The 26548-nt window shown below is 44.1% G+C and overlaps 1 protein-coding gene across 2 annotated transcripts in view; it reads left to right on the forward strand.

Moving 5' to 3' along the window:
* The window catches only part of USP32 (ubiquitin specific peptidase 32), a 347736-nt gene that overhangs the window by 287682 nt on the left and 33506 nt on the right, over window positions 1–26548 (forward strand). For both annotated transcript variants that reach the window (XM_069757228.1, XM_069757227.1), the window contains exons 24-27: window positions 6702–6853; window positions 19890–20001; window positions 21645–21856; window positions 23044–23228. In XM_069757228.1, coding sequence (XP_069613329.1) covers window positions 6702–6853; window positions 19890–20001; window positions 21645–21856; window positions 23044–23228 — 661 coding nt within the window. The remainder of the gene's footprint in view (window positions 1–6701; window positions 6854–19889; window positions 20002–21644; window positions 21857–23043; window positions 23229–26548) is intronic.

Consider the following 26548-nt stretch of genomic DNA (forward strand, 5'->3'; position numbering starts at 1 on the left):
GGTGTCTCTCTTAGTGGCCCCCATTGCCTCTCCCCTCCACCTTTCTGATTATCTCTAATATATAATATATCAGTGTCCAATTTTTCATTCATTTCTTCCATTTTTTCATTTTTTCATTATCTATTTATTTTGAAGTAGTGTGGTACTAATAACAAAAACATGCGTGAATACACCAAACTAGAAGGAGTTACTTTTGAGTAACCAATAACCCTGGAGGTATATCAAGAACAGGGACTGCTAAAATCTGTACAATTTCCCCTTATAAGGGACAGCATCTAAGTTTATATGCAAATTGCACTCAGCTAGATGTCTTTTTCTTTTTCTTTTGTGTGGGCGGGACAGATTGCTCCCGTTCTCATTTGTTTATATTACCAGCACTGATCATGTGACAATGTAACATCACATGACATGTGCGGGTCAAAGCTCTTACGTGTGCGTATCAGTAACAGGAAGCAGGGTGAGCTCCTTTTTGATACGCACCGCTTGGGGCCCATGAGCAGAACGCTGTGTGACGTAAGCGTACTTCATTATATGCGCGCGCTCCGAGAACCGGAAGTGATGTACCGGCGCCCGGAAGCATGCGGCATGGTGACACATACAGTGTTTATTTAAGACCGGTAAGAGCCGGAGTGATCTAGCAACGCTCACCTATTTATGCTGAAAATATGTCGGTTCCCCCCTGATGAATTTAACCATGAAACGCGTTGGGAGACATCAGCTTCAAAGGGATTAAAGAACGGAGTGCTATGCCGCACCGATCAAATATAAAGATCCCTGGCACTCTGAAAAGGCACCGCTAGGAGATTCGGTCCTGTAGATGAGTATAAATTTACAAATAGCCTGATATATATCCATTTGTTGCACTGATTGAACATATGCCTATAAGTGTAACCCTATGAGGGGGGTATATATGTATTCTGAGAGCATCTATGGATTAACACATAAGAGAGATTTTTCTATCCCTCTGGTATTTTTGTGGAGCTTGCGTTATATGTGTAAACACCATATGCAGAATTGAGTGACAAAAGGGAGATCCGCTGTATTTTGGCGTATGCCAACATTTGAATGATCTTTTTGTTGGTCAGAATCAGATGGACCTCGGTCACAGTATTAAGGAGACTGTGGGACAAAATATCTTGTATTTTTTTTCCGAGCAGAGGGAACGTGCTAATAGGAAAAACGTCCCACAGAAATGAGGATCAGTAATAAAAGGAGTTTGACTTAAAATCTCCACTAGCTGCTACACTCAGTAAGGGGCTTTATTTGATTGTCCCCGAAAGGAGGCATATGTGTGGTTTGCCAAATTTGTCCTTTGGTTTTATTTTGCACTATGTTGCGAGCACCGGCACTTTGAATTTATTGATAATATATTTATTTTAGTGTATAGCAATAAAAGCTAAGTTTTATTAGTACTTTCTAACCAGCTGTAAACATTGATTTAACCAACATAAGCCCCCATGTAAATTTGAGTTATGTCGATCGAAGCCACCAATATCGGCATATTCGACCGACAGTTTGTGTATGGGGCAATTTATGGTGAAGTAAATACCCATCTGGTATATCTGATGCTTGACATTTAATCCTATTATTTCCTGGAGATAAGCTGCCAGACATTAGCAAGACTCTCTAGTAGAGAACATGGGAAGGCTTGGCTGAACAAGCTCTCCCATGTATGGAAGACTCATCAAGTAAAGGTACGTCACATTAAGCGACGCTGCAGCGAATAGACAACGATGCCGATTGCTGCAGCGTCGCTGTTTCGTCGTTGTGTGGTCGCTGGAGAGCTGTCACACAGACAGCTCTCCAGCGACCAACGAGGCCGAAGTCCCCTGGTAACCAAGGTAAACATCGGGTTACTAAGCGCAGGGCCGCGCTTAGTAACCCGATGTTTACCCTGTTTACCATTGTAAATGTAAAAAAAAACCCAAAACATTACATACTTACATTACGGTGTCTGTCGCGTCCCCCGCCTTCAGCTTCCCTGCACTGTGTAAGCGCCGGCCGTAAAGCAAAGCGGTGACGTCACCGCTGTGCTCTGCTTTACGGCCGGCCGGCCGGCGCTGACACAGTGCAGGGAAGCTGACATCGAGGGACGCGACAGACACCGGAATGTAAGTATGTAGTGTTTTTTTTTTTTTTTTTTTTACATTTACAGTGGTAACCAGGGTAAATATCGGGTTACTAAGCGCGGCCCTGCGCTTAGTAACCCGATGTTTACCCTGGTTAAAAGTGAAGACATCGCTGAATCGGCATCACACACGCCGATTCAGCGATGTCAGCGGGTGATCCAGCGACGAAATAAAGTTCTGGCCTTCTAGCTCCGACCAGCGATCTCACAGCAGGATCCTGATCGCTGCTGCGTGTCAAACAACGATATCGCTATCCAGGATGCTGCAACGTCACAGATCGCTATTGTTATCGTTCTAAAGTCGCTCAGTGTGAAGGTACAGTCATGGCCAAAAGTATTGACACCCCTGCAATCCTGTCAGATAATACTCAGTTTCTTCCTGAAAATGATTGCAATCACAAATTATTTGGTATTATTATCTTCATTTAATTTGTCTTAAATGAAAAAACACAAAAGAGAATGAAGCAAAAAGCAAAACATTGATCATTTCACACAAAACTCCGAAAATGGGCCAGACAAAAGTATTGGCACCCTCAGCCTAATCCTTGGTTGCACAACCTTTAGCCAAAATGACTGCGACCAACCGCTTCCAGTAACCATCAATGAGTTTCTTACAATGCTCTGCTGGAATTTTAGACCATTCTTTTTGGCAAACTGCTCCTGGTCCCTGATATTTGAAGGGTGCCTTCTCCAAACTGCCATTTTTAGATCTCTCCACAGGTGTTCTATGGGATTCAGGTCTGGACTCATTGCTGGCCACCTTAGAAGTCTCCAGTGCTTTCTCGCAAACCATTTTCTAGTGCTTTTTGAAGTGTGTTTTGGGTCATTGTCCTGCTGGAAGACCCATGACTTCTGAGGGAGACCCAGCTTTCTTACACTGGGCCCTACATTATGCTGCAAAATTTGTTGGTAGTCTTCAGACTTCATAATGCCATGCACACGGTCAAGCAGTCCAGTGCCAGAGACAGTAAAGCAACCCCAAAACATCAGGGAACCTCCGATATGTTTGACTGTAGGGACCGTGTTCATTTCTTTGAATGCCTCTTTTTTTCTCTCCTGTAAACTCTATGTTGATGCCTTTGCCCAAAGTCTCATCTGACCAGAGAACATTCTTCAAAAACGTTTTAGGCTTTTTCAGGTAAGTTTTGGCAAACTCCAGCCTAGCTTTTTTATGTCTCGGGGTAAGAAGTGGGGTCTTCCTGATTCTCCTACCATACAGTCCCTTTTCATTCAGACGCCGACGGATAGTACGGGTTGACATTGTTGTACCCTCGGACTGCAGGGCAGCTGGAACTTGTTTGGATGTTCGTCTAGGTTCTTTATCCAACATCCGCACAATCTTGCGTTGAAATCTCTTGTCAATTTTTCTTTTCCATTAATATCTAGGGAGGTTAGCCACAGTGCCATGGGCTTTAAGCATCTCGATGACACTGCGCACGGTAGACACAGGAACATTCAGGTCTTTGGAGATGGACTTGTAGCCTTGAGATTGCTCATGCTTCCTCACAATTTGGTTTCTCAAGTCCTCAGACAGTTCTTTGGTCTTCTTTCTTTTCTCCATGCTCAATGTGGCACACACAAGGACACAGGACAGAGGTTGAGTCAACTTTAATCCATGTGAACTGGCTGCAAGTGTGATTTAGTTATTGCCAACATCTGTTAGGTGCCACAGGTAAGTTACAGGTGCTGTTAATTACACAAATTAGAGAAGCATCACATGATTTTTCGAACGGTGCGAATACTTTTGTCCACCCCTTTTTTATGTTTTGTGTGGAATTATATCCAATTTGGCTTTAGGACAATTCTTTTTGTGTTTTTCCATTTAAGAAAAATTTAAATGAAGATTATAATACCAAAGAATTTGTGATTGCAATAATTTTCAGTAAGAAAATGAGTATTATCTGACAGAATTGCAGAGGTGTCAATACTTTTGGCCATGACTGTATCTTAACATCTGTAATGTCTAAGGTGTGCCCAGGCTGGGTTCACATTGCGTTAGTGGCAGTCCACTAACGGGATCCGTTACATAGCGCCACTAACGCAATGTAACGGATCCGTTAGCGCAGCCATTGACCGCAATGTATCTAATGCATCGCTAACGTATGCCGTTTTTGGCATACGTTAGCGATGTCCCGTTATTCTCTGATGGACCTCGAACGCTGCTTGCAGCGTTTTTCGGTCCGTTCTCGCTAGCGCAGATCGGGCATCTGCGCTAGCGGGATCGCTTAACGCAATCCCTGTTTGGACATTGCGTTAGCGCATTCCGTTAGTGCAATCCGTTTAGCGCATATGCTAATGCAATGTGAACCTAGCCTTAGCTGCTTTCTTCACTGAGGCTTTTTGTTAACCTTTTAATTTTTTTTGCAAATACCATTTTCTCACCTTTCCTTGCACATTTTACCACCAGTCTTCTATTGATTCCCTATTTTAAGGCTAGGTTATTAATAGAGATGGAAGAATCTATTCGCAGGACTCTGGTCCATCAGCCAGGTCAGTAATCTGTGACCACTAGACGAGAAGCCTGTTAATCTCCTTACCTCCTGGCATTTTCCCCTTTTCTTTGGATTAGCTGAGCTAGCGTGACACAAACAACATGTCGCCAGGCCAACTGATCAAAAATGAGTAGCCAGGAATGGCAGGACTTAAGGAGATTGGCAGGCCTCCTGTCCTGCGATCACAGAGTACTGACCTGGCCAATGGACCCGGAGTCCTGTGTATGGATTCTCTTATCTTTAGTTATCATTCTAAAAGTACTTGAAAACACCATGAATTTGATCGATGAGCTGCCTCATATGCCTCTGAGGCTCTGACACGCTTGACATTGTGAAATGATCTAGTGAAAAGAGGCAAAAATTGTTGACACAAAGTAGGCCAACTAATAGGTGGTGTAAACTTGGACTGGATAACCGCATGAACCACTATGATAAACTTGGCACTTTGTTACACGGTCTAGTAGTGATGAGTGAATGTGCTCATACAAGGCATTATCCGACCATGCTCGGGGTGGTAACCGAGTTTCTTCGGCGTGCTCGAATAATATGTTCGGGTCCCTGCTGCTACATGTTACGCAGCTGTTCGACAGCCACAGCACATGCATGGATTGGCTGTTTGTTAGGTAATCCCTACGAGAGGTGCAGCCACAGGGACTCGATCATCTTATTTAAGCACGCAGTAGACACTCGGTGAGCATGCTGGGATAACACCTTATCCCAGCACTTTCGCTCATCACTGCTGTCTAGTCTAATTTATGCTGTTTAAAAATTAGGATTGGTAAATTTGTTTCTCTAATATTTTCGATTTTTTTATTCTTACCACTAAAATAATAAAAAGTTGGACAAATTTGGTATTGCCATGATAATACTCACCTGGACAATCATGATGGCTGGTCATTTTTACCACACAATGTATGTACACTATGAAAACAGTTCCACAAAACAATGCCTACATTTGCAAGGATTCTTCCCCCCCCCCCCCCCCCCCTAATTTCACTGCACATGTAATTTATTTCCAGTATCTTCTGTTGTAAAATGAATGGTGTCATTCAAAAGTACAACTTGTTCTATAAAAAGTAAACTTTAATACACCTATGTAGACAGAAAAGTTATGTGAGAAGAGGAGGAAATAAATGAAAACGCAAAAGCGGAAATTGGCCATGTCAGAAAGGTGTTAAAATTGATGACTATTCCTTATGCTTAGATGATCAGTATGGTTCTGGTCTCCAACCATTAAACCCTTCACTACCCGTTTTTTAGTTTTTTTCCTCCCCTTCTTCCAAGAGCTATAAGCCTTTTTTCTGGTCATATGGCCATGTGAGGGCTTGTTTTTTTGCAGGACCATTTGTACTTTTGAACACTATTCATTTTACCATACAATGTACTGGAAAATGGTAAAATAAATTCCAAGTTCATTGAAATTGCAGAAAAAGTACAATTCCACAAGTTGTTTATTTATTTTTTTTATTTACCATAATCAATATTTAGTAAAACTGACCAGGCAGTATGATTCCCCATATCGGAACGAGTACGGAGATACCAAACATGTATAGTTTTTTTTTTTTATTATTATTATTTTTTATTTAGATTGTGAAAAAAAAAAATCAGAAATTTGTTTCCGTTTTTCGGGATATGGGGCTATGTGACGACTTATGCCTTACGCACTGAGCTGACGTTATTTATTGATAACATTTTGGGGTAGATATGATGTTTTGATCGCCTTTTGTTGCAATGTTGCAGTGGGTGAAGAATATAATCCTGGCATTTTGATTTTTTTTTTTTTTTACTGATGGCATTAATTTTTTTTTATATTTTGATAGATCAGTCATTTCTGAGCGCAGCGATACCTTATATATGTGTTATATAGTTACATTTGAAACCAAGTCTAAGAGCTCAAAACGAGTCTGGTGATGAGACCCCCAAGTTCGCTCTTTACACCTTAGATTGTTGGCGTGCAATTGTTCATCACCTTGTCAAATATTTAACATTTTTGGCAATAAAGTAATTTGTTTTAAATATACCTGGATCGGAGACTGGATCTTTCCTTCAAAAACTGACATTTCCTATATGCGTTTTTTAAGTTATTAAATTAGATGGCACAACGCCTGTACGGTATGGGCTAAGGCTGAACATGGATGAGAAGTACACAGGGCTGAAGAAACAGTTGAGTGAGCTGTGTGGATTGAAGCCTGAACAGATCCTTCTTGCAGAGGTGCACGGCTCGAACATTAAGGTATGCTGGTGGCCACCTAACTCATTTGTGATGATCAGACCATGTTCCTGTACGGTCAGACACAGCCATTACACAGTACACAGCAGAGGGGCACATTAATAAGATTATCTCAGCACAGGAGCATTATATTTACACACATCCAATTGTGGAAATTATTATTATTACAAGAGATATTGACTAAAATGTACCGTACTTTTGTTTGTGGGAACTAGCTGCCCACATGCTTACTAATATATCCCACCCTCTGACTAATACTGGAACAAAATAACCTTATAATTGAGTTCACATTAACGTGGTGTAAATGAATATGCTGTGGTTAAAGGGGTTTTCTAGGACCCTTCAAAAAAATAGCCAAGGTAAAGAATGTAAAGCGAGAAAATAAAGAAATAGTAGTAGTATTTATTCTTTGAATTCCCCATCAGTACACAAAGTAATAATTTCCCGAACATCAGGTGACTTATGGACGTGATTCACATAACCAGTGGGTGTTTTGGGGAGTAAGTACATAGATGGCGCAGTGAAACTGTGATTGGCTCATTAAATATATTATTTAACATTCCCTACCAATTACCAATATTTGAAAAATCCTGAAAAGCTCCTTAAAGGAGGAATTTGTTGTCAGATTTTTCCACCCAATCTGACAGAAGCGTTATGTAGAGACAGATACCTTGATTCAAGTGATGTATCACGTTTTATGCTGTTTGCTGTAGTTTTGATAAAATCACTATTTTATCAGCAGGAGATTATCAGTAGAGGACTACTAAACCTGCTGCCATGTAGAGCCTCTATATTCATGAGCTCGGTGTAACCCCATCCCCACCACTGATTGGCAGCTTTCTGCCTATGCACAGTGCACACATAAAGCTGTTGTGGGTTGAGTTATACAGAGCTCAGCAATCGGAGAACTATTAAATCTGTAGCAGAGAAAGCCATGATTTAATAAAAAATTGCATTGACACAACGCTGGAATCATGGTCTCTGCCTCTACATCATGCCGCTCTCAGTTAGGGTAGCAAAAACCTGGTGACAGATTCCTTTTCATACATCTGTGAATCGTCACAAATTGAAAGAAAGCCAACACTGCTCCACAAGTACTATCTAACTATACAAATGGGGTGGTGAAATGCTTACAAGATGTAATGGCATAATTTATCAGATGGTTTTTACTGCACCTTATTCCACAATGGCAGATGTAACACTGTGTTAGAACAAGGCAAGCCTGGGTAATGGCTGTTTCTGTAGTTCTCCATGTATCAAATAACACATTTAGGGGTCAAATCAGCACAGCTTTTATGCTAGAAAACTGCCGTAAAAACTCTGAAAAGTTTCACAGCATTTTTTGGTTTCCACTCCAGTTTGAGGCTGCTCCGCCAAAACTGTTGGAGCTAGGGAGGAGCCAGGATGGGGCACGGCCAACGCTCAGCCCTCTGTCCAATTAATTAAAAGTACTGGGGTTTTATACACCGGACTGTAGAGGCGCACACCGCTCACTAGATGCTCCGAGTGGCATGTGCCCTGTTATTGAATTCGACACGTTGCTCTCCAGCGTGCCCTACACCAATGTTAATGAAGCTACCTCCTAGTCTCCTTCTACATTTTTAAGCTGATAATAATGGAGGAATGACGCTGAATAGCGCTGCAGTCAGTGAACAGTGCTTTCCTTTCTGACCTAATCATATTCAGAGCAAGCTTTAGAATTGGATAATGCCACTTGGTGAATGCGCTGGCCAGTAGGTTCTTATTTTAATAAACATTTTTCCTCCACTGGCTGTAATACGTAATAATGGAGATGAGTCATTCTGTGAGAGGACTACAGAGTGCAGCAAGTTAGCACTTTATTGTTCCCGTCACTTATGTGGTATATTTCAAATGATCAGGTCATAGTGGACAAGCAGTGTCCTAGCATGGCCATGCCTATACTACGTGACTGGATCACGGTGTCATGATAGCAATTCACACCAACATACGGCACTACATGACCATGTCATCTGCCTTCAGTAATGACAGAAAAACGACCGGCACATCCAAACTAGTGTGAATAGGTGCAGCTACCTCCATATATAATATACAAAAAAAGGTTGCACTCTATCTTGCCAAAACACATCGTTTTTCTGTCATTTCTATGTTAGCTTACTGACTGAGCACTCCTCCCTTCACCATCTGGTTTTTAACCCCTTCCCGACCCATGACGCCACGTAGGCGTCATGAAAGTCGGTGCCAATCCGACCCATGACGCCTATGTGGCGTCATGGAAAGATCGCGTCCCTGCAGATCGGGTGAAAGGGTTAACTCCAATTTCACCCTATCTGCAGGGACAGGGGGAGTGGTAGTTTAGCCCAGGGGGGGTGGCTTCACCCCCTCGTGGCTACGATCGCTCTGATTGGCTGTTGAAAGTGAAACTGCCAATCAGAGCGATTTGTAATATTTCACCTATTATAACGGGTGAAATATTACAATCCAGCCATGGCCGATGCTGAAATATCATCGGCCATGGCTGGAAATACTAATGTGCCCCCACCCCACCCCACCGATCGCCCCCCCAGCCCTCCGATCTGGCCGGTACACTGCTCCGGCTCCCCTCCGTCCAGTGCTCCGCTCCCCCCCGTGCTCTTGTCCGCTCCCCCCGTGCTCCAATCACCCCCCCGTGCTCCAATCACACCCCCTGCACTCCGATCCACCCCCCCCTGCACTCCGTTCCACCCCCCCGTGCTCCATTCCAGCCCCCCCGTGCTCCGTTCCACGCCCCCGTGCTCCGTTCCACCCCTCCCGCGCTCCGATTCCCCCCCCCCGTGCTCCGATCCCCCCCCCCCCCCCGTGGTCCCCCCACCCCATCATACTTACCGATCCAGCCGGGGTCCCGTCCGTCTTCTCCCTAGGCGCCGCCATCTTCCAAAATGGCGGGCGCATGCGCAGTGCGCCCGCCGAATCTGCCGGCCGGCAGATTCGTTCCAAAGTGCATTTTGATCACTGAGATAGATTATATCTCAGTGATCAAAATAAAAAAAATAATAAATGACCCCCCCCCCCCCTTTGTCACCCCCATAGGTAGGGACAATAAAAAAATAAAGAAATTTTTTTTTCCCACTAATGTTAGAATAGGGTTAGGGGTAGGGTTAGGAGTAGGGGTAGGGTTAAGGCTAGGGGTAGGGTTAGGGTTAGGGCTAGGGTTAGGGTTTCGGTATGTGCACACGTATTCTGGTCCTCTGCGGATTTTTCCGCTGCGGATTTGATAAATCCGCAATGCTAAACCGCTGCGGATTTATGGCGGATTTACCGCGGTTTTTCTGCGCATTTCACTGCGGTTTTACAACTGCGATTTTCTATTTGAGCAGTTGTAAAACCGCTGCGGAATCCGCACAAAGAAGTGACATGCTGCGGAATGTAAACCGCTGCGTTTCCGTGCAGTTTTTCCGCAGCATGGGCACAGCGATTTTTGTTTCCCGTAGGTTTACATTGAACTGTAAACTCATGGGAAACTGCTGCGGATCTGCAGCGTTTTCCGCAGCGTGTGCACATACCTTTAGAATTAGGCTATGTGCACACTGTGCGGATTTGGCTGCGGATTGGCCGCTGCGGATTCGCAGCAGTGTTCCATCAGGTTTACAGTACCATGTAAACCTATGGAAAACCAAATCCGCTGTGCCCATGGTGCGGAAAATACAGCGCGGAAACGCTGCGTTGTATTTTCCGCAGCATGTCAATTCTTTGTGCGGATTCCGCAGCGTTTTACACCTGTTCCTCAATAGGAATCCGCAGGTGAAATCCGCACAAAAAACACTGGAAATCCGCGGAAAATCCGCAGGTAAAACGCAGTGCCTTTTACCCGCCGATTTTTCAAAAATGGTGCGGAAATATCTCACACGAATCCGCAACGTGGGCACATAGCCTTAGGGTTAGGGTTGGAATTAGGGTTGTGGTTAGGGTTTTGTTGGGGTTATGGCTACAGTTGGGATTAGGGTTAGGGGTGTGGGGGGGTTAGTGTTGGAGTTAGAATTGAGGGGTTACCACTGTTTAGGCACATCAGGGGTCTCCAAACGCAACATGGCGCCACCATTGATTCCAGCCAATCTCGTATTCAAAAAGTCAAATGGTGCTCCCTCACTTCCGAGCCCTGACATGTGCCCAAACAGTGGTTTACCCCCACATATGGGATATCAGTGTACTCAGGACAAACTGCGCAACAATTACTGGGGTCAAATTTCTCCTGTTACCCTTGGGAAAATTAAAAAATTCTGGGCTAAATAATTATTTTTGAGGAAAGAAAACGTATTTATTATTTTCACGGCTCTGCATTATAAACTTCTATGAAGCGCTTGGGGGTTCAAAGTGCTCACCACACATCTAGATAAGTTCCTTTCGGGGTCTAGTTTCCAAAATGCGGTCACTTGTGGGGGGTTTCTACTGTTAAGCCACATCAGGGGCTCTGCAAACGCAACGTGACGCCCACAGTGCATTCCATCAAAGTCTGCATTTCAAAACGTCACTACTTCACTTCCGAGCCCCGGCATGTGCCCAAACAGTGATTTACCCCCACATATGGGGTATCAGCGTACTCAGGAGAAACTGGACAACAACTTTTGGGGTCAAATTTCTCCTGTTACCCTTGGGAAAATAAAAAATTGCAGGCTAAAAGATCATTTTTGAGAAAATAATTTTTATTTTTTATTTTCATGGCTCTGCGTTATAAACTTCTGTGAAGCACTTGGGGGTTCAAAGTCCTCACCACACATCTAGATTAGTTCCTTTGGGGGTCTAGTTTCCAAAATGGTGTCATTTTTGGGGGATCTCCAATGTTTAGGCACACAAGGGCTCTCCAAACGTGACATGGTGTCCGCAAATGATTGGAGCTAATTTTCCATTTAAAAAGCCAAATGGCGTGCCATCCCATCCGAGCCCTGCCGTGCGCCCAAACAGTGGTTTACCCCCACATATGGGGTATCAGCGTACTCAGGACAAACTGGACAACAATATTTGGGGTCAAATTTCTCCTATTATCCTTGGCAAAATAGGAAATTCCAGGCAAAAAAATCATTTTTGAGGAAAGAAAAATTATTTTTTATTTTCATGGCTCTGCGTTATAAACTTCTGTGAAGCACCTGGGGGTTTAAAGTGCTCAATATGCATCTAGATAAGTTCCTTGGGGGGTCTAGTTTCCAAAATGGGGTCACTTGTGGGGGAGCGCCAATGTTTAGGCACACAGGAGCTATCCAAACGCGACATGGTGTCCGCTAACGATGGAAATAATTTTTCATTCAAAAAGTCAAATGGCGCTCCTTCCCTTCCGAGCCTTACCATGTGCCCAAACAGTGGTTTACCCGCACATGTGAGGTATTGGTGTACTCAGGAGAAATTGCCCAACACATTTTAGGATCCATTTTATCCTGTTGCCCATGTGAAAATGAAAAAATTGAGGCTAAAAGAATTTTTTTTGTGAAAAAAAAGTACTTTTTCATTTTTACGGATCAATTTGTGAAGCACCTGGGGGTTCAAAGTGCTCACTATGCATCTAGATAAGTTCCTTGGGGCGTCTAGTTTCCAAAATGGGGTCACTTGTGGGGGAGCTCCAATTTTTAGGCACACGGGGGCTCTCCAAACGTGACATGGTGTCTGCTAAAGAGTGGAGCCAATTTTTGATTCAAAAAGTCAAATGGCGCTCCTTCCCTTCCAAGCCCTGCCGTTCGCCCAAACAGTGCTTTACCCCCACATATGAGGTATCAGCGTACTCAGGACAAATTGGACAACAACTTTCGTGGTTCAGTTTCTCCTTTTACCATTGGGAAAATAAAAAAATTGTTGCTGAAAGATAATTTTTGTGACTAAAAAGTTAAGTGTTCATTTTTTCCTTCCATGTTGCTTCTGCTGCTGTGACGCACCTGAAGGGTTAATAAACTTTTTGAATGTGGTTTTGAGTACCTTGAGGGGTGCAGTTTTTAGAATGGTGTCACTTTTGGGTATTTTCAGCCATATAGACCCCTCAAACTGACTTCAAATGTGAGGTGGTCCCTAAAAAAAAATGGTTTTGTAAATTTCGTTGTAAAAATGACAAATCGCTGGTCAAATTTTAACCCTTATAACTTCCTAACAAAAAAAAATTTTGTTTCCAAAATTGTGCTGATGTAAAGTAAACATGTAGGAAATGTTATTTATTAACTATTTTGTGTCACATATCTCTCTGGTTTAACAGAATAAAAATTCAAAATGTGAAAATTGCGAAATTTTCAAAATTTTCGCCAAATTTACGTTTTTATCACAGATAAACGCAGAATTTATTGACCTAAATTTACCACTAACATGAAGCCCAATATGTCACGAAAAAACAATCTCAGAACCGCTAGGATCCGTTGAAGCGTTCCTGAGTTATTACCTCATAAAGGGACACTGGTCAGAATTGCAAAAAACGGCAAGGTCTTTAAGGTCAAAATAGGCTGGGTCATGAAGGGGTTAATTACATCTAATCACACTTGGTTCCAGCCAACATATGTATGCTTTGGTGACAGAGGTGTCCACATTCACCCAAGCATACAGACATTAGCCTTCGGTAAGTGTTCACATTTGGACAGGGAGGTCAGGTACCCATCAGTTTTATGAGACCACCTTGACGATGGTTGATGGGCTCACACTATTTGGCCAAATTCTGTGCTAAGCGTCTCAAAAATTTTTTCCTAATGTTCAAAAGCCATTTTGCTATTCATATTTCATCTATTTAATATTTGACGTGTTTTGGCACGATAGAGTGCAACCTTTTTTTGTATATCTGCCTGCAGTAGGCCTTAGTCATAGCACAGGACTATTGGCAGCACTTTGTGCGTCACCAAAAGGTGTAATAGTCCAGTATGCAAACATTTTGAACTAATACACATTTCTCCTTCGCCTCATTGGGGGACACAGACCGTGGGTGTATGCTGCTGCCAATAGGAGGCTGACACTAAGTGATACAAAAAAAGTTCGCTCCTCCCCTGCAGTATACACCCTCCTGCTGGCTCTCAGCTAACCAGTTCTTGCTTAGTGTCTGTAGGAGGCACATGGGTCTGGTTCAGACCCCAACGTTTTTATTTTATTTTTTACTTTTCTGTAAATTTTTATTTTTTAATTAACGGAGTGAAGGGGGCGACGGTTCCTTTCAAGGTTCCGATCTTCCCCGAACCATCAACAGGCGAGCACGGCGAGTATACCTCCCTGTACCCTTTCCTGCGACGTGGGAAGCCATGCCTGAGCTCACTTCAGGGGCGACGGTTCCTTTCATGGTCCCGATCTCCCCACACCAGCAGCAGGCGACCACATGGAGTGTCGCCTCCATGTATCCTCTCCTGGAGCCAGGCCTAATGCCGGACAACTGACCCTGTCCACCCGGACTGAACTCCGTGGCTGTACAGAGGCCCCTCTCTATGGCGTCCGAGCAGCCCCCACTTTCCCACCACTGTGAAAGCGGATGGCACAAGGAGGCGGACGGGTCCTCTCCACCTCCCTAACAAACGGATGATGGATTGAGGCTTATCCCTGCACCGTCCACGCTGCACAGAACAGCGCTGAAACCACATCCGCGGCGGCTCCATGCCGGGACGCGCATCAATGGTGAGTGGATCCATCTTCAGTGGGATATGCACATGCTGACAGGCAGCCTCAGCCACTTACCTGTGGCACACCTCTCTGAGGTAACGCTCTGGATGGCTGCAAAAATTTAGCCCCCGGCTTCGGCCGATTTGTAGGCCGCATCCTGGAAGTCTTGCCTGGAACGACCCACTGGTGACTTCCGCCGGCTACAGAAATTTAGGCCCCGACTTAGGCCTATTCAACATCGTGTCTGTGGCTCCGCCCCCCAAATTGGCGCTTCTCGCTCTCTGCGAGATTTTATCAACTCTGCAGCTCCCGGTGGCCATCTTGGTCCCCCCGGCCAGCTCACACTGGGGGGGGCACATCGACGCTACATCAGTACCCGGGTAAGGAAGTACCTGGTCTTAACATGACCAGTATTCCCTGGTCTTAAAGGCATGTGGCCAGGATTCCCAGTCTTAAAGGCGCATGACCAGTATTCTCTGGTCTTAAAGGTGCATGACCAGTATTCTGTGGTCTTAAAGGTGCTTGACCAGTATTCTCTGGTCTTAAAGGTGCATGACCAGTATTCTCTGGTCTTAAAGGTGCATGACCAGTATTCTCTGGTCTTAAAGGTGCATGACCAGTATTCTCTGGTCTTAAAGGTGCATGACCAGTATTCTCTGGTCTTAAAGGTGCATGACCAGTATTCTCTGGTCTTACAGGTGCATGTCCAGTATTCTCTGGTCTTAAAGGTGCATGTCCAGTATTCTCTGGTCTTAAAGGTGCATGACCAGTATTCTCTGGTCTTAAAGGTGCATGACCAGTATTCTCTGGTCTTAAAGGTGCATGACCAGTATTCTCTGGTCTTAAAGGTGCATGACCAGTATTCTCTGGTATTAAAGGTGCATGACCAGTATTCCCTGGACTTAAAGGTGCATGACCAGTATTCTCTGGTCTTAAAGGTGCATGACCAGTATTCTCTGGTCTTAAAGGTGCATGACCAGTATTCCCTGGTCTTAAAGGTGCATGACCAGTATTCCCTTGTCTTAAAGGTGCATGACCAGTATTCCCTGGTCTTAAGGGTGCATGACCAGTATTCCCTGCTCTTAAAGGTGCATGACCAGTATTCCCTGCTCTTAAAGGTGCATGACCAGTATTCCCTGGTCTTAAAGGTGCATGACCAGTATTCCCTGGTCTTAAAGGTGCATGACCAGTATTCTCTGGTCTTAAAGGTGCATGACCAGTATTCTCTGGTCTTAAAGGTGCATGACCAGTATTCCCTGGTCTTAAAGGTGCATGACCAGTATTCCCTTGTCTTAAAGGTGCATGACCAGTATTCCCTGGTCTTAAGGGTGCATGACCAGTATTCCCTGGTCTTAAAGGTGCATGACCAGTATTCCCTGGTCTTAAAGGTGCATGACCAGTATTCCCTGGTCTTAAAGGTGCATGACCAGTATTCCCTGGTCTTAAAGGCGCATGACCAGTATTCTCTGGTCTTAAAGGCGCATGACCAGTATTCTCTGGTCTTAAAGGCGCATGACCAGTATTCTCTGGTCTTATAGGCGCATGACCAGTATTCTCTGGTCTTAAAGGCGCATGACCAGTATTCTCTGGTCTTAAAGGCGTATGACCAGTATTTCGTGGTCTTAAAGGTGCATGACCAGTATTCCCTGGTCTTAAAGGCGCTTGATCAGTCCGAGGAGCCCTCCGCCGCTGACCCCAGCTTTATCCTCTAGTTCCCCTCAGTAGACTTCTTCACTGACCAATCCATGGTTCTCGGACCAAGAGATTGAATCCCTCTGTGTACCCTCTGTGTTTGGAGTGCTCGCAGGACCAATATACATGGTCCCTATCCTACATGGGAGCCGTCGGCTAGCAGGGGCCGCAAGTATTCTAGAAACGTGCAGGCGTCTAGAAACATACAGGCATCTAGAAAACGGAAGTTTTTTGTTTCCTGCTCCCTCACCAATGATTTGATGACAACAAGGCTCTGAATATGGATTGGATATTGCCTGAGCTTGCCAGAGCTTCAGAGACTAAACTCCCTCGAGAGCATTTGCCATTCAATTCGGATAAGCGATTCACTGGACAGAAGCCTCTATGTGGGATGCCATGCCTGGCCTGTTTTTTAAGGGCGACGGGTCCTTTAAAGGGCACCGATCTCCCCACACCATCAACAGACGAGCACACAGAGTGTCGTCTCCATGTTTCCTCTTCTGCATCCAGGCCTAACGCCAGACAACCTGTCCTGTCCACCTGGAGACCTGAACTCTGTGGACATATAGAGGCACCCTTTTTGGCGTACGAGCTCCCCCTTCTGCATCACCACTATTTAGTGGATGATGCAAGAGGGCGGACAATTCCTCTCCACTTCCCTGTCAAGAGGTTGATGGATCGAGGGTTCCTAATTTTTATCTCTGCACCGTGAAAAGAGGAGATGGCAAGAGACTGACCTGCTGGATGCAGCCGCAGATTCTGCCATGGGGCAGTTTAACCGGGTAGAATCTCCTGTGGTATACCTACCAGTATCCCTACCTGATGGGTCATCAATTAAAAATACCACGGACTGTCAGATAGCAAATCTGGTTCGTTCCGTCTTGCGGCTTCGGGTCCAGCGCTCTATCCTCCCTAGCGGCCGCATGGATTGCTAGAGCAATGGTCTCCTGGCTGGAGACCTTAACTACCTTGATTCACACCAGCAACAACTGGCCAATCAAATCTTTTGAGCGAGAGACTGACAAGGGATTGTATAAGGATTGTCCAGCACAGTCTAGATCTAAGGGATCTTGGTTCCAAACAGGGGAACGAAAAGTAAGATCGACCCTGGACCTCAAACTTCTAACAACCTTTGACATGGTCCTCCTTCTTTGGATGGAGTCCCTCCGCTCAGCCATTACTTCAACAGAAAAAGGTGCAGTTTCCGGCATCCATCGACATTCGGGTTGCTTGCCCTCTGCAAAAATTCCTTCGCCTTTCTATTCGTCAACAGCATTTTCAAGTCACAACCTTGTACTTCGGCCTTGCTTCCGCACCCAGAGTGTTCGCTCGGGTCATGGCGGATGTCATGTTTCTCTTGCACTCTAGAGGCGTGCTCGTCCTGCCCTGTTTGGTCTGTCTAGCCGCCCTTCCAGGACTACGCTGAGTCGTATATATCTCTTGCGATACCTTCTCTCCTGGGCTGGCAGCTACACTTAGACAAGTTCTCCTCATGTCCAGCCCAGCAGATATCCTTTTTGAGGATGATCCTGCACACTTCTAGAAGGATGGTAATTCTTCCTCGAGACAAGGTCATGGCCCTTCAACAGGGAGCTCGCGCAAGGAGAGTTCTGAGGACTTGATTACTCACCCCCTCATTTCATTCGATTTGCTAAGAGAGTTCTGAGCAAAAATGGTGACGACAATGGAAGCGGTTTCCTTCGCTCCGCTCGTTTTCAGCAAGTCAAGCAGACTTTCAGACAATAGTCTCTGAGTTCCTTCTTCATCCAGGGCCTTTCTCCCGGTTCAATGGTTATTAGTAACTTCCAATGCCAGTCTTCTTCTCCCCATCATTGTTCTGGAGATCCGAACGGTAGTCTTACAGCAGGTCCACTGCCTTCTGGCGGGTCTCCCTATCCGAATTCAATTGGATAATGCCACGGCGGTGCCTTACGTCAGTCATCTAGCAGGTACCCACGGTCAGGCGCCATGACCGAGGTACCTCACTTTCTCTGATGGGCCGAAGTCTATTATTCGGTGATCTCGACAGTATATATCCCAGAAGTAGAACTCTGAACGGCAAACAAATTCAGCCGTCAGGGTTCCGCCTCAAGTCAGTGGGAACTTCACCCCGAAGTCTTCCATCAGATCTGTCCTTACTGGAGCTCTCCAGTTGTAGGTGGGATGACATCCAGACTGAAGGCCAATGTACTCGAGTTCGTGGTTCGGCCTCGAGATCCAAGAGCCATCGCTCTCCATGCTCTGGTTCTGCCGTGGTACCAGTTTCCATAACTCCCCTTCCACTGCTTCCGAAAGCCTTTTGGAAGCAGAAAGGGGCCCCAGTGATCCTCAGAGATCCGCACTGACCACGTCCGTTTTTTTGTTGGCAGAGCTAGTATCTTCTCGCCTTATCGCAGCACAACCGCAAGTAGGGACTTTCTCACAGGGAGTTTTCACACGTAGTTCTTCCCTATCGCATACCGTTAGATCATTGGGACCTTATTATTCATAGGAGCCTTACAGTAGGCTCCTTTTTCATCCGGGCAGACTTTACTATCAGGGAAAGTCGTCCCGTTCTCCTCTGCGATATTCTCACTCTGACGAGTCTTCGGAGCTAGCTTCTCTGCTCTTTCAGACTTTTTTTTTTTTCCCCTTATTTTCTTCGAGGCAAGGTTGTCCTCAGGCCATCTCCATCCCTTGTTACCAAGGTGGTACTGTATTACCACTGTTATGAGGGCTTAGTTCTTCCCTCATCTCTTTTGGCTCCAGTCCACAAAATGGAATAAGATCCCCCATATTCTGGACGAAGTGAGTGCTCTGAGTAGGTACGTCTTGAGGACGGCGTCCTTCTGAATGTTGGACGTTTTATTTGGGCTTCCTGACGGTAGAGGAAGGCTTCCTGACATTTTCAGGAAGGGTTTAGCCGTTTCATCGACCATGATAACATGGTGATTTCTTTTCACCATCCAGGAGTCCTTCCGTGCTAGATGTCAGCCTATCTCCCTGTCTATCAAGGGTTCTAGGCACCAGGCGTCAGCAAGGCACGCCTGCAAGCTTGCGGATTCGTCCAGTCCGCATGCATTCTTGAAGCACTATAATTCCCACACTTCCACAGATGTGAGTCTGGGCAGGCGGACTCTGGAGGCCGTGGTGGCGCACTTGTAAGTAGCGGTTACACAGGGCCTGATCTGTTGTTGTCCCCACCCAGGGACTGCTTTGGGACGTCCCACGGTCTGTGTCCCCCAATGAGGCGAAGGAGAAATAGGGATTTTTTGTGTACTCACCGTAAAATCCTTTTCTCCGAGCCATTCATTGGGGGACACAGCTCTCACCCTGTTATTAGCTTATGATTGTTTTTTATAATCTGACATGCTATACTCTCATATATAATATGACATGCTATACGCTCATATATTGTTATTGATCTCCTACTGCTTTTGCACCGAACTGGTTAGCTGAGAGCCAGCAGGAGGGTTTATACTGCAGGGGAGGAGCTAACTTTTTTTTGTATCACTTAGTGTCAGCCTCCTATTGGCAGCAGCATACACCCACGGTCTGTGTCCCCCAATGAATGGCTCGGAGAAAAGGATTTTACGGTGAGTACACAAAAAATCCCTATTTTTGCAACAAACTTGAGTACTGCCACCTCCTTCCAATATTTCTGCTCTTCTATGCTGGTCTGCTATGGACACCATGATGCGCACCCCCTAAATAATGCTTCACAGGTGAGGACAGGACTTGGAGTGCGGTTCATACTGCTAACTTTATATAATTATATCACAATCCGACTGTATTTTTTTTTTTGCAGAACTTTCCTCAGGATAATCAGAAAGTAAGGCTGTCAGTCAGTGGATTTCTCTGTGCTTTTGAGATTCCAATTCCTGGTTCTCCTACATCCGCTACAAGCCCAATTCAACAAGGTGAGTTATATGTGGCCTGCCAATATACTGTACATGTTTGTTTGTGCTACCTACTATACATGTTACCAATGTTACCACATTTTGGGTACCAGTCCTCCTTTTATAGCAATAATGAGTGTATTTTCAGGTTACATTTGGTTTATGCCAAGGAAAACTGCCAGCACATTTACTAAATGTATCCGTATAGTCCTGTTGACCTAACAAAATGGCCGAGTAATGCCTTCTTCAGTAGAGTTGAGCAAAGTTTTCAAAGTTCGGTTCCGATTATGGTTGGAGTCAGTGGGAGTAGAAATGAACAAATGTGTTCTGAACACAACAGCAAACATAAATTCGACACAAATATGGCAAATTCATATTCCAAACATATTTGCTCAACTCTATTCTTAACATACCAGAGAGACAGAAATGAAGTGTGTGCAGAACCATGAAAATATTGTTCAAAACTTTTGGGGATACAATCTCTCCATTTCCGTTTTTGACTCTATGGGAGGTGATTTTTTTTTCCCTAAGTAGACTAGGTTTATTCGAGTAAAGTGTTGGTAATGCACAGTTCATCAGCATAGACTACTTTGGTTGTTAAATATAATTGCTTTCCAGTATTTCCAGTTTTGAAGAATTGTTCTAGAATTCCATTCATTATATCATTTACAACTCATTTTATTCATGATTGCTCATATAGCGCCATCATATTCCACTTCGCTTTACAGACATTATCATCACTGTCCCCATTGGGGCTCCCAATAAAAGTTCCCTATCAGTATGTCTTTGGAGTGTGGGAGGAAACCGGAGAAACCAGAGGAAACCCACGCAGACACGGGGAGAACATACAAACTCCTTGCAGATGTTGTCCTTGGTGGGATTTGTTGGAAGGCAACAATTGTAACCACTGAGAATTTTTTATTTTATTTAAAAAATTACAGACTCTAGCCTGTAGCTATTGATTTAGGATTAATTTATGCTTTTCAGTGCTGTGTAATTATCAGATGTATCCTGTAGTCAAGATCAGAGGCATAACTTCAAGGTTCTGGGCACCAAATAATAATAATCTTTATTGATATAGCGCCTACATAGTCCGCAGCGCTTTACAATTCAGCAGTTCATATAAAACAGTCATAAGTAACAAAGTTAAAGATAATACAATAATTAAAGCAAAGAAAGTCTATAACAGGGTCCCCCATTTACCATGTGTCATGTGTATTATTGGTCTCCGTTTATGTGGCAGGAGCACGTGGACCCCCCGCTAGGTCTAACAAAAAAATCTAAATATCCAGCCAAAGATAAACAAATATCTACCCCCATAAAAGCCTATGCATATTGTCGGATTAAATGTGGAGTGGATCCAGCCTTAGTTTGTACGGTGCCATACTGAATAGATGATAACTTGAACAGGCTTACATGGACGTACTGTATATTCACCACGTTTGAGTGATTTTCATGCTCATTGTATGTCACTACTATATTGCTGAGGACAAATATAATTTTACAGATTGATAAGCACCTAATATTACATCATCTGCAGTTGGATTTCTAATTATTTCTGTACGGTTCATGAAATGATTAGTTAAAGAGGTTTAAACCATAATCCATATTAATAGCAAAGCAGTTTTAAGTGGATTACACTGAGCTTGTTCTTTAATTTGCAGATGCCACCACAGTGCCATCATCTAATGGACCACAAAGTCTGATGCCAAATGGAGGACTGAGTCGGCCACCAGTAATCCCAAATGGGATGCCAAATACTGTAGTGCCATGTGGGACAGAGAAGACAGTCGGGAATGGAGTACTCAATGGCCATGTCTCTGTCCATCCAGAAGGCCCTTTTATAGGCTATATCATTGCTATTCATAGAAAAATGGTAAGATGACACCTGTTATACAAGAAGAAAATGCCTCGTCCCTGTAGTATTACATGGTGGACATTCAGTTGAACGGGTATACTTTTCTAGTACAATAATAACTTAAGTATCAGAATGAGAATGTGGCTGTGCACTTTGACTTCTAGACAGTGATCCCAAGTTCAAGAAACTGCACCTTTAATACACATAAAGTACTGACCAAAAACTGCTGTACATACTGTGTGTGTTTGTATAGTAGGTGATATAAGTATTGAACACATCACCAATTTTCTAAGTAAATCTATTTCTAAAGGTGCTTGCTATTGACATGAAATGCTTACCAGATATCGGAAACGGCGCAATCAAATCCACACAGGCAAAGAAATCAAACTATAGATGTCCATAAACTAAGTTAATTGTAATAATTAGAAATTACACAGCAAATTATTATTGAACATGCATATTGAAGTTTATTTAATGCTTCGTATAAAAGCCTTTTTTGGGGATAACCGCTTCAAGACACCTCCTGTATGGAGAAACTAGTCACATGCATTGCTCAAGTGTGACTTTGGCCCATTCTTCCACACACACACTCTTCAAATCCTGGAGGTTCCGTGGGCTTTTTCTATGAACTCTGAGCTTTAGTTTCTTCCATAAATATTCTATTGGATTCAGGTTAGGTGATTGGCTGGGCCATTCTAGCACCTTTATTTCCTTTCTCTGAAACCAATTGATAGTTTCCTTGGCTGTGTGTTTGGGATCATTTTCTGGCTGAAATGTCCACCCTCGTTTCATTTTCATCATCCTGGCAAATGACAGCAGCTTTTTATCAAGAATGTCTCAGTACATTTATCCATTCATCCTTCTTTCAAATATATGTAGTTTTCCAGTATCATGTGCTGAAAAACAGCCCTACACCATGCTGTTACCACCTCCACACTTCTCTGTTGGTATGGTATTTTGGGGAATATATGCAGTGTCTATTGGCCTACAAACATGGTGTGTATTATGAACTCCAAAGAGTTCAATTTTGGTCTCATCTGACCAAACTATATTCTCCCAGTATTCCACAGGCTTGTCTAAATTTTGTTAAGCGAACTTTAAACGTGATGTGTTACTTTTTCGGCTACTCTTCATTCATAATCTGAATTGTATTAGTAATTGCATCCGTATTATTCTTACCTATTGTTGATGATCCTTGGTTTTAGATGAGAACAGAGCTGTATTTTCTGTCTTCTCAAAAAAATCGCCCTAGCCTATTTGGGATGCCTCTAATTGTTCCATGCACTGTCCATACCCGGAAGAAAGATTTATATGATGCGGTGTGGATCCAGGTTTCCAGACTTGCAAGTCCTCTTCCACCTCAAGAAGCAAGTAACCACGCACAAGACTGGTAAGTCAACAGAATGAATATTGTACATAAATTTTGTGTTAGAGGAAATGACATCAGGTAATTGCCTATTTGTTTAATCAGATTTTTAAATATTATCTAAACTTTTTTTTTCTTCATCAAATTGTTTTTTATTGAAAAATTCTAAAAGTTTGATAATAGTTTTACAACCTCCTATCCAGACAAATTACTTATGTAGAAGCATGTACTCTAAATCCAGAAAACTTGTCAGGGATATGAACAATGCATACTTGGCCATGGGCCATTACATTAGATTAACATCTAAGAGGTATTGTTACTTAAGGTACCGTCACACTTAGCAACTTTACAACGAGAACGACAACGATCTGTGACGTTGCAGCGTCCTGGATAGCGATCTCGTTGTGTTTGACACGCAGCAGCGATCTCGATCCCGCTGAGACATCGCTGGTCGGAGCTAGAAGTCCAGAACTTTATTTGGTCATCAGGTCGGAGTGTATCGTCATGTTTGACATCAAAAGCAACGATGCCAGCAACGTTTTACATGGAGCTAAGGCTTGGTTCCCATTGCGTTAATGGGAAAGCGCTAACGGACAGCGTTGCACGGCGAAATTAACGCCGTGCAACGCGTTCGTTAGCGCGCCCATTCACGGCAATGGGAACGCGCAGCACTAGCGCGTGCCATGTTCGGCACGTGCTAGCGACGCGCCGGTGTTTCCTGGCGCCCCGCGGAAGCTGCTCGCAGCGTCCGAGGCGCACCCGCGGTCCGTTCCCCGCTCTCGCAGATCGGGGATCTGCGAGAGCGGGGACGTTACCGCGACCCCGGGACGTGGCCGCATTAAAAACATTGCGTTAGCGCAACCCGCTAGCGCTAAACGGGTTGCACTAACGCAATGTGACCCTAGCCTAACAACCAGCGAGAATGATAAGTGAGTCGCCGTTACGTCACTGGATCGCTCCTGCATCGTTCTGGAGTTGCTGTGTTTGACGTCTCTACAGCGACCTAAACAGCGACGCTGCAGCGATCGGCTCGTTGTCTATATCGCTGCAGCGTCGCTGAGTGTGACGGTACCTTTAGAGTCCATTGAGTGTGTCCTGGATGAAAAGAATCTGCAGGTCACTGACAATTAATACAGAAGGATAAGGAAGCTGATTTTATGTTAACAATCTTAACTGCACAACTCTAGAAACCAGTATTTGAGCAAGGGAGGGTGTGATCAGGTATAATAGAGATCATTGATTTTTTTTTTTTTTGTGCCATCAGCTTAACTTTTATCATAACTTTCCATGATCAGTGAAATTTTGAAACTTTACAAATCACTTTATTGGAGGATTTGTAAGACATTGTGAACCGCTTCTAAACTCATGCTATTTCCAGTCAATTCACTTGCCTTCAGCTGTATTGAAGGGAACATTACTGCTTCCCCGTGTCTTTATGAACTCTTTCTGTAGATTCAAACATGCCTCTTTTGGTGGCTTCTTGCTTAGTAATTTCCGCTATGAATTTTCGCCCAGGGTATGCATGTTAGTGGGTGACTAGTCTTGGGGTGTTCCTTTTCCTGCAGTGATTGTCCCACTAATCGTGTTTTCACGTCCTGGCGAGTCTGAGTAACATGATTTGCAAGAATGCCATCGCCACCATCTATTTACAAATGTCTACCTCCATGATTGTGCACAGTAAGGAAGGTGTACGCTCTCCAGCTTCATTGGTGCACTGCAAAGTTTACTGAGCAAAAGAAAAAGGGAAATTTACTGAGCAAAAGCCAAAAAATCTAAAAAAATAAATAAAATAAAGACACGGGGAAGGTTTGGCAAAACCTGTCAAGTTCCCTTCATCAAAATGTACTCATTTGGAGTACAGATGATGATGGTGAAAGGGTCCGCTCCATTCCTGTGCCTCACTAACTCTGATATCCATGCAGCTGAACGCAGGCAAATGGACCAAGGAAAGCTGGGATTTGGAAACGACTTACCTGCAAATAGTTTTGCAGGAATGTATATACGGTACATCTCCTATTAAAGGGATTTGTAATGTTGTAAAACTTTTCATGCTGGACAAACTTATAAAAAAAAATATGCAAGTTTGGATGCTTTTTTTTTTTTTAAGATCAGAAGTTACCGTAATATCACAAACACAAAAAATATATAAAAAGTTTTGCAGTTTTTGTTCTGGCCTAAATCTAACACTAAAAACATTACTACAAAAATATAAATAGCAGCCATAATTGCAATACCATGTCCAGACACAAATGCACAACAGGATGCAGCAAGTCCCCCATGATAAAGTCATGGGCGGCACAAGTGCACAATACTATTAAAACTACCCTTCCTAACCCACCAAACATCAATGGGTTGGCTGTCTAGTATTCTAAGTCACAAAAAGAGCATAGCGAGGTCAAAAATACTCTGTTGTAAAGAAGTCACAGTAAATGAGCAAGTGCTAGTCAAAAAATGAAAAAAATGCAGGGTATTTAGTAAATACGTTTTTTTGCAAAAAAATGTATATTAAGCTGCTCCACCAATCGCCAAGGTATACCGATAATAGAGCAGTCCTGTCTAATATATATATAATCCCTATCTGATGTATTTAAAAACCTGATCATCTGTATAGTACCTGTATAAGCAAGGTTCAGAGAGGGAGTATCCATGTGGACATGCTGGATGGAACCGCTTTGATGCAAATGACCCATAAGGAGTGGTGGACTCCCCAGTCTTGTAGAAACAAGAGAACAATTATAGAGGGTGTCATTCACACCAGTATGTGACATACGCCTCACTTCCTGTAGTGCGTTTTGTGTCTGGACATGGTGTTGCAACTGAGGCTGCTATTTTTCCTTTTGAGTGAATTGTGTTAAGCCCCCGTTTTTCACACATAGCGAGATCGCTAGCGAGATCGCTGCTGAGTCACAAGTTTTGTGACGCAACAGCGACCTCAGTAGCGATCTCGCTATGTGTGACACGTAGCAGCGACCAGGCCCCTGCTGTGAGATCGCTGGTCGTGTAGGAATGGCCTGGACCGTTTTTTGATCGTTGAGGTCCCGCTGGGTAGCACACATCGCTGTGTTTGACACCTTACCAACGACCTCGTTGACAGGACGTCCCATTGAATCGTCATGAAATAGCATCATTGTACAGGTCGCTACAGGTCGCCGCATCGCTGCTGCGTCGTTGGGGAGATCGCACTGTGTGACATCTCACCAGCGACCACATAGCGACGCAGCAACGATCCCTGACAGGTCGTATCATTGTCGGGATCGCTTAAGCGTCGCTATGTGTGACGGGGCCTTAAGTCTAACACTAAACGCGTATGTCCTGTTTTCTACAGGAATCTACATGGGTATAGG

The sequence above is a fragment of the Ranitomeya imitator genome, chromosome 3 (genome assembly GCF_032444005.1).
Source record: "Ranitomeya imitator isolate aRanImi1 chromosome 3, aRanImi1.pri, whole genome shotgun sequence".
Taxonomy (NCBI): Eukaryota; Metazoa; Chordata; class Amphibia; order Anura; family Dendrobatidae; genus Ranitomeya; species Ranitomeya imitator.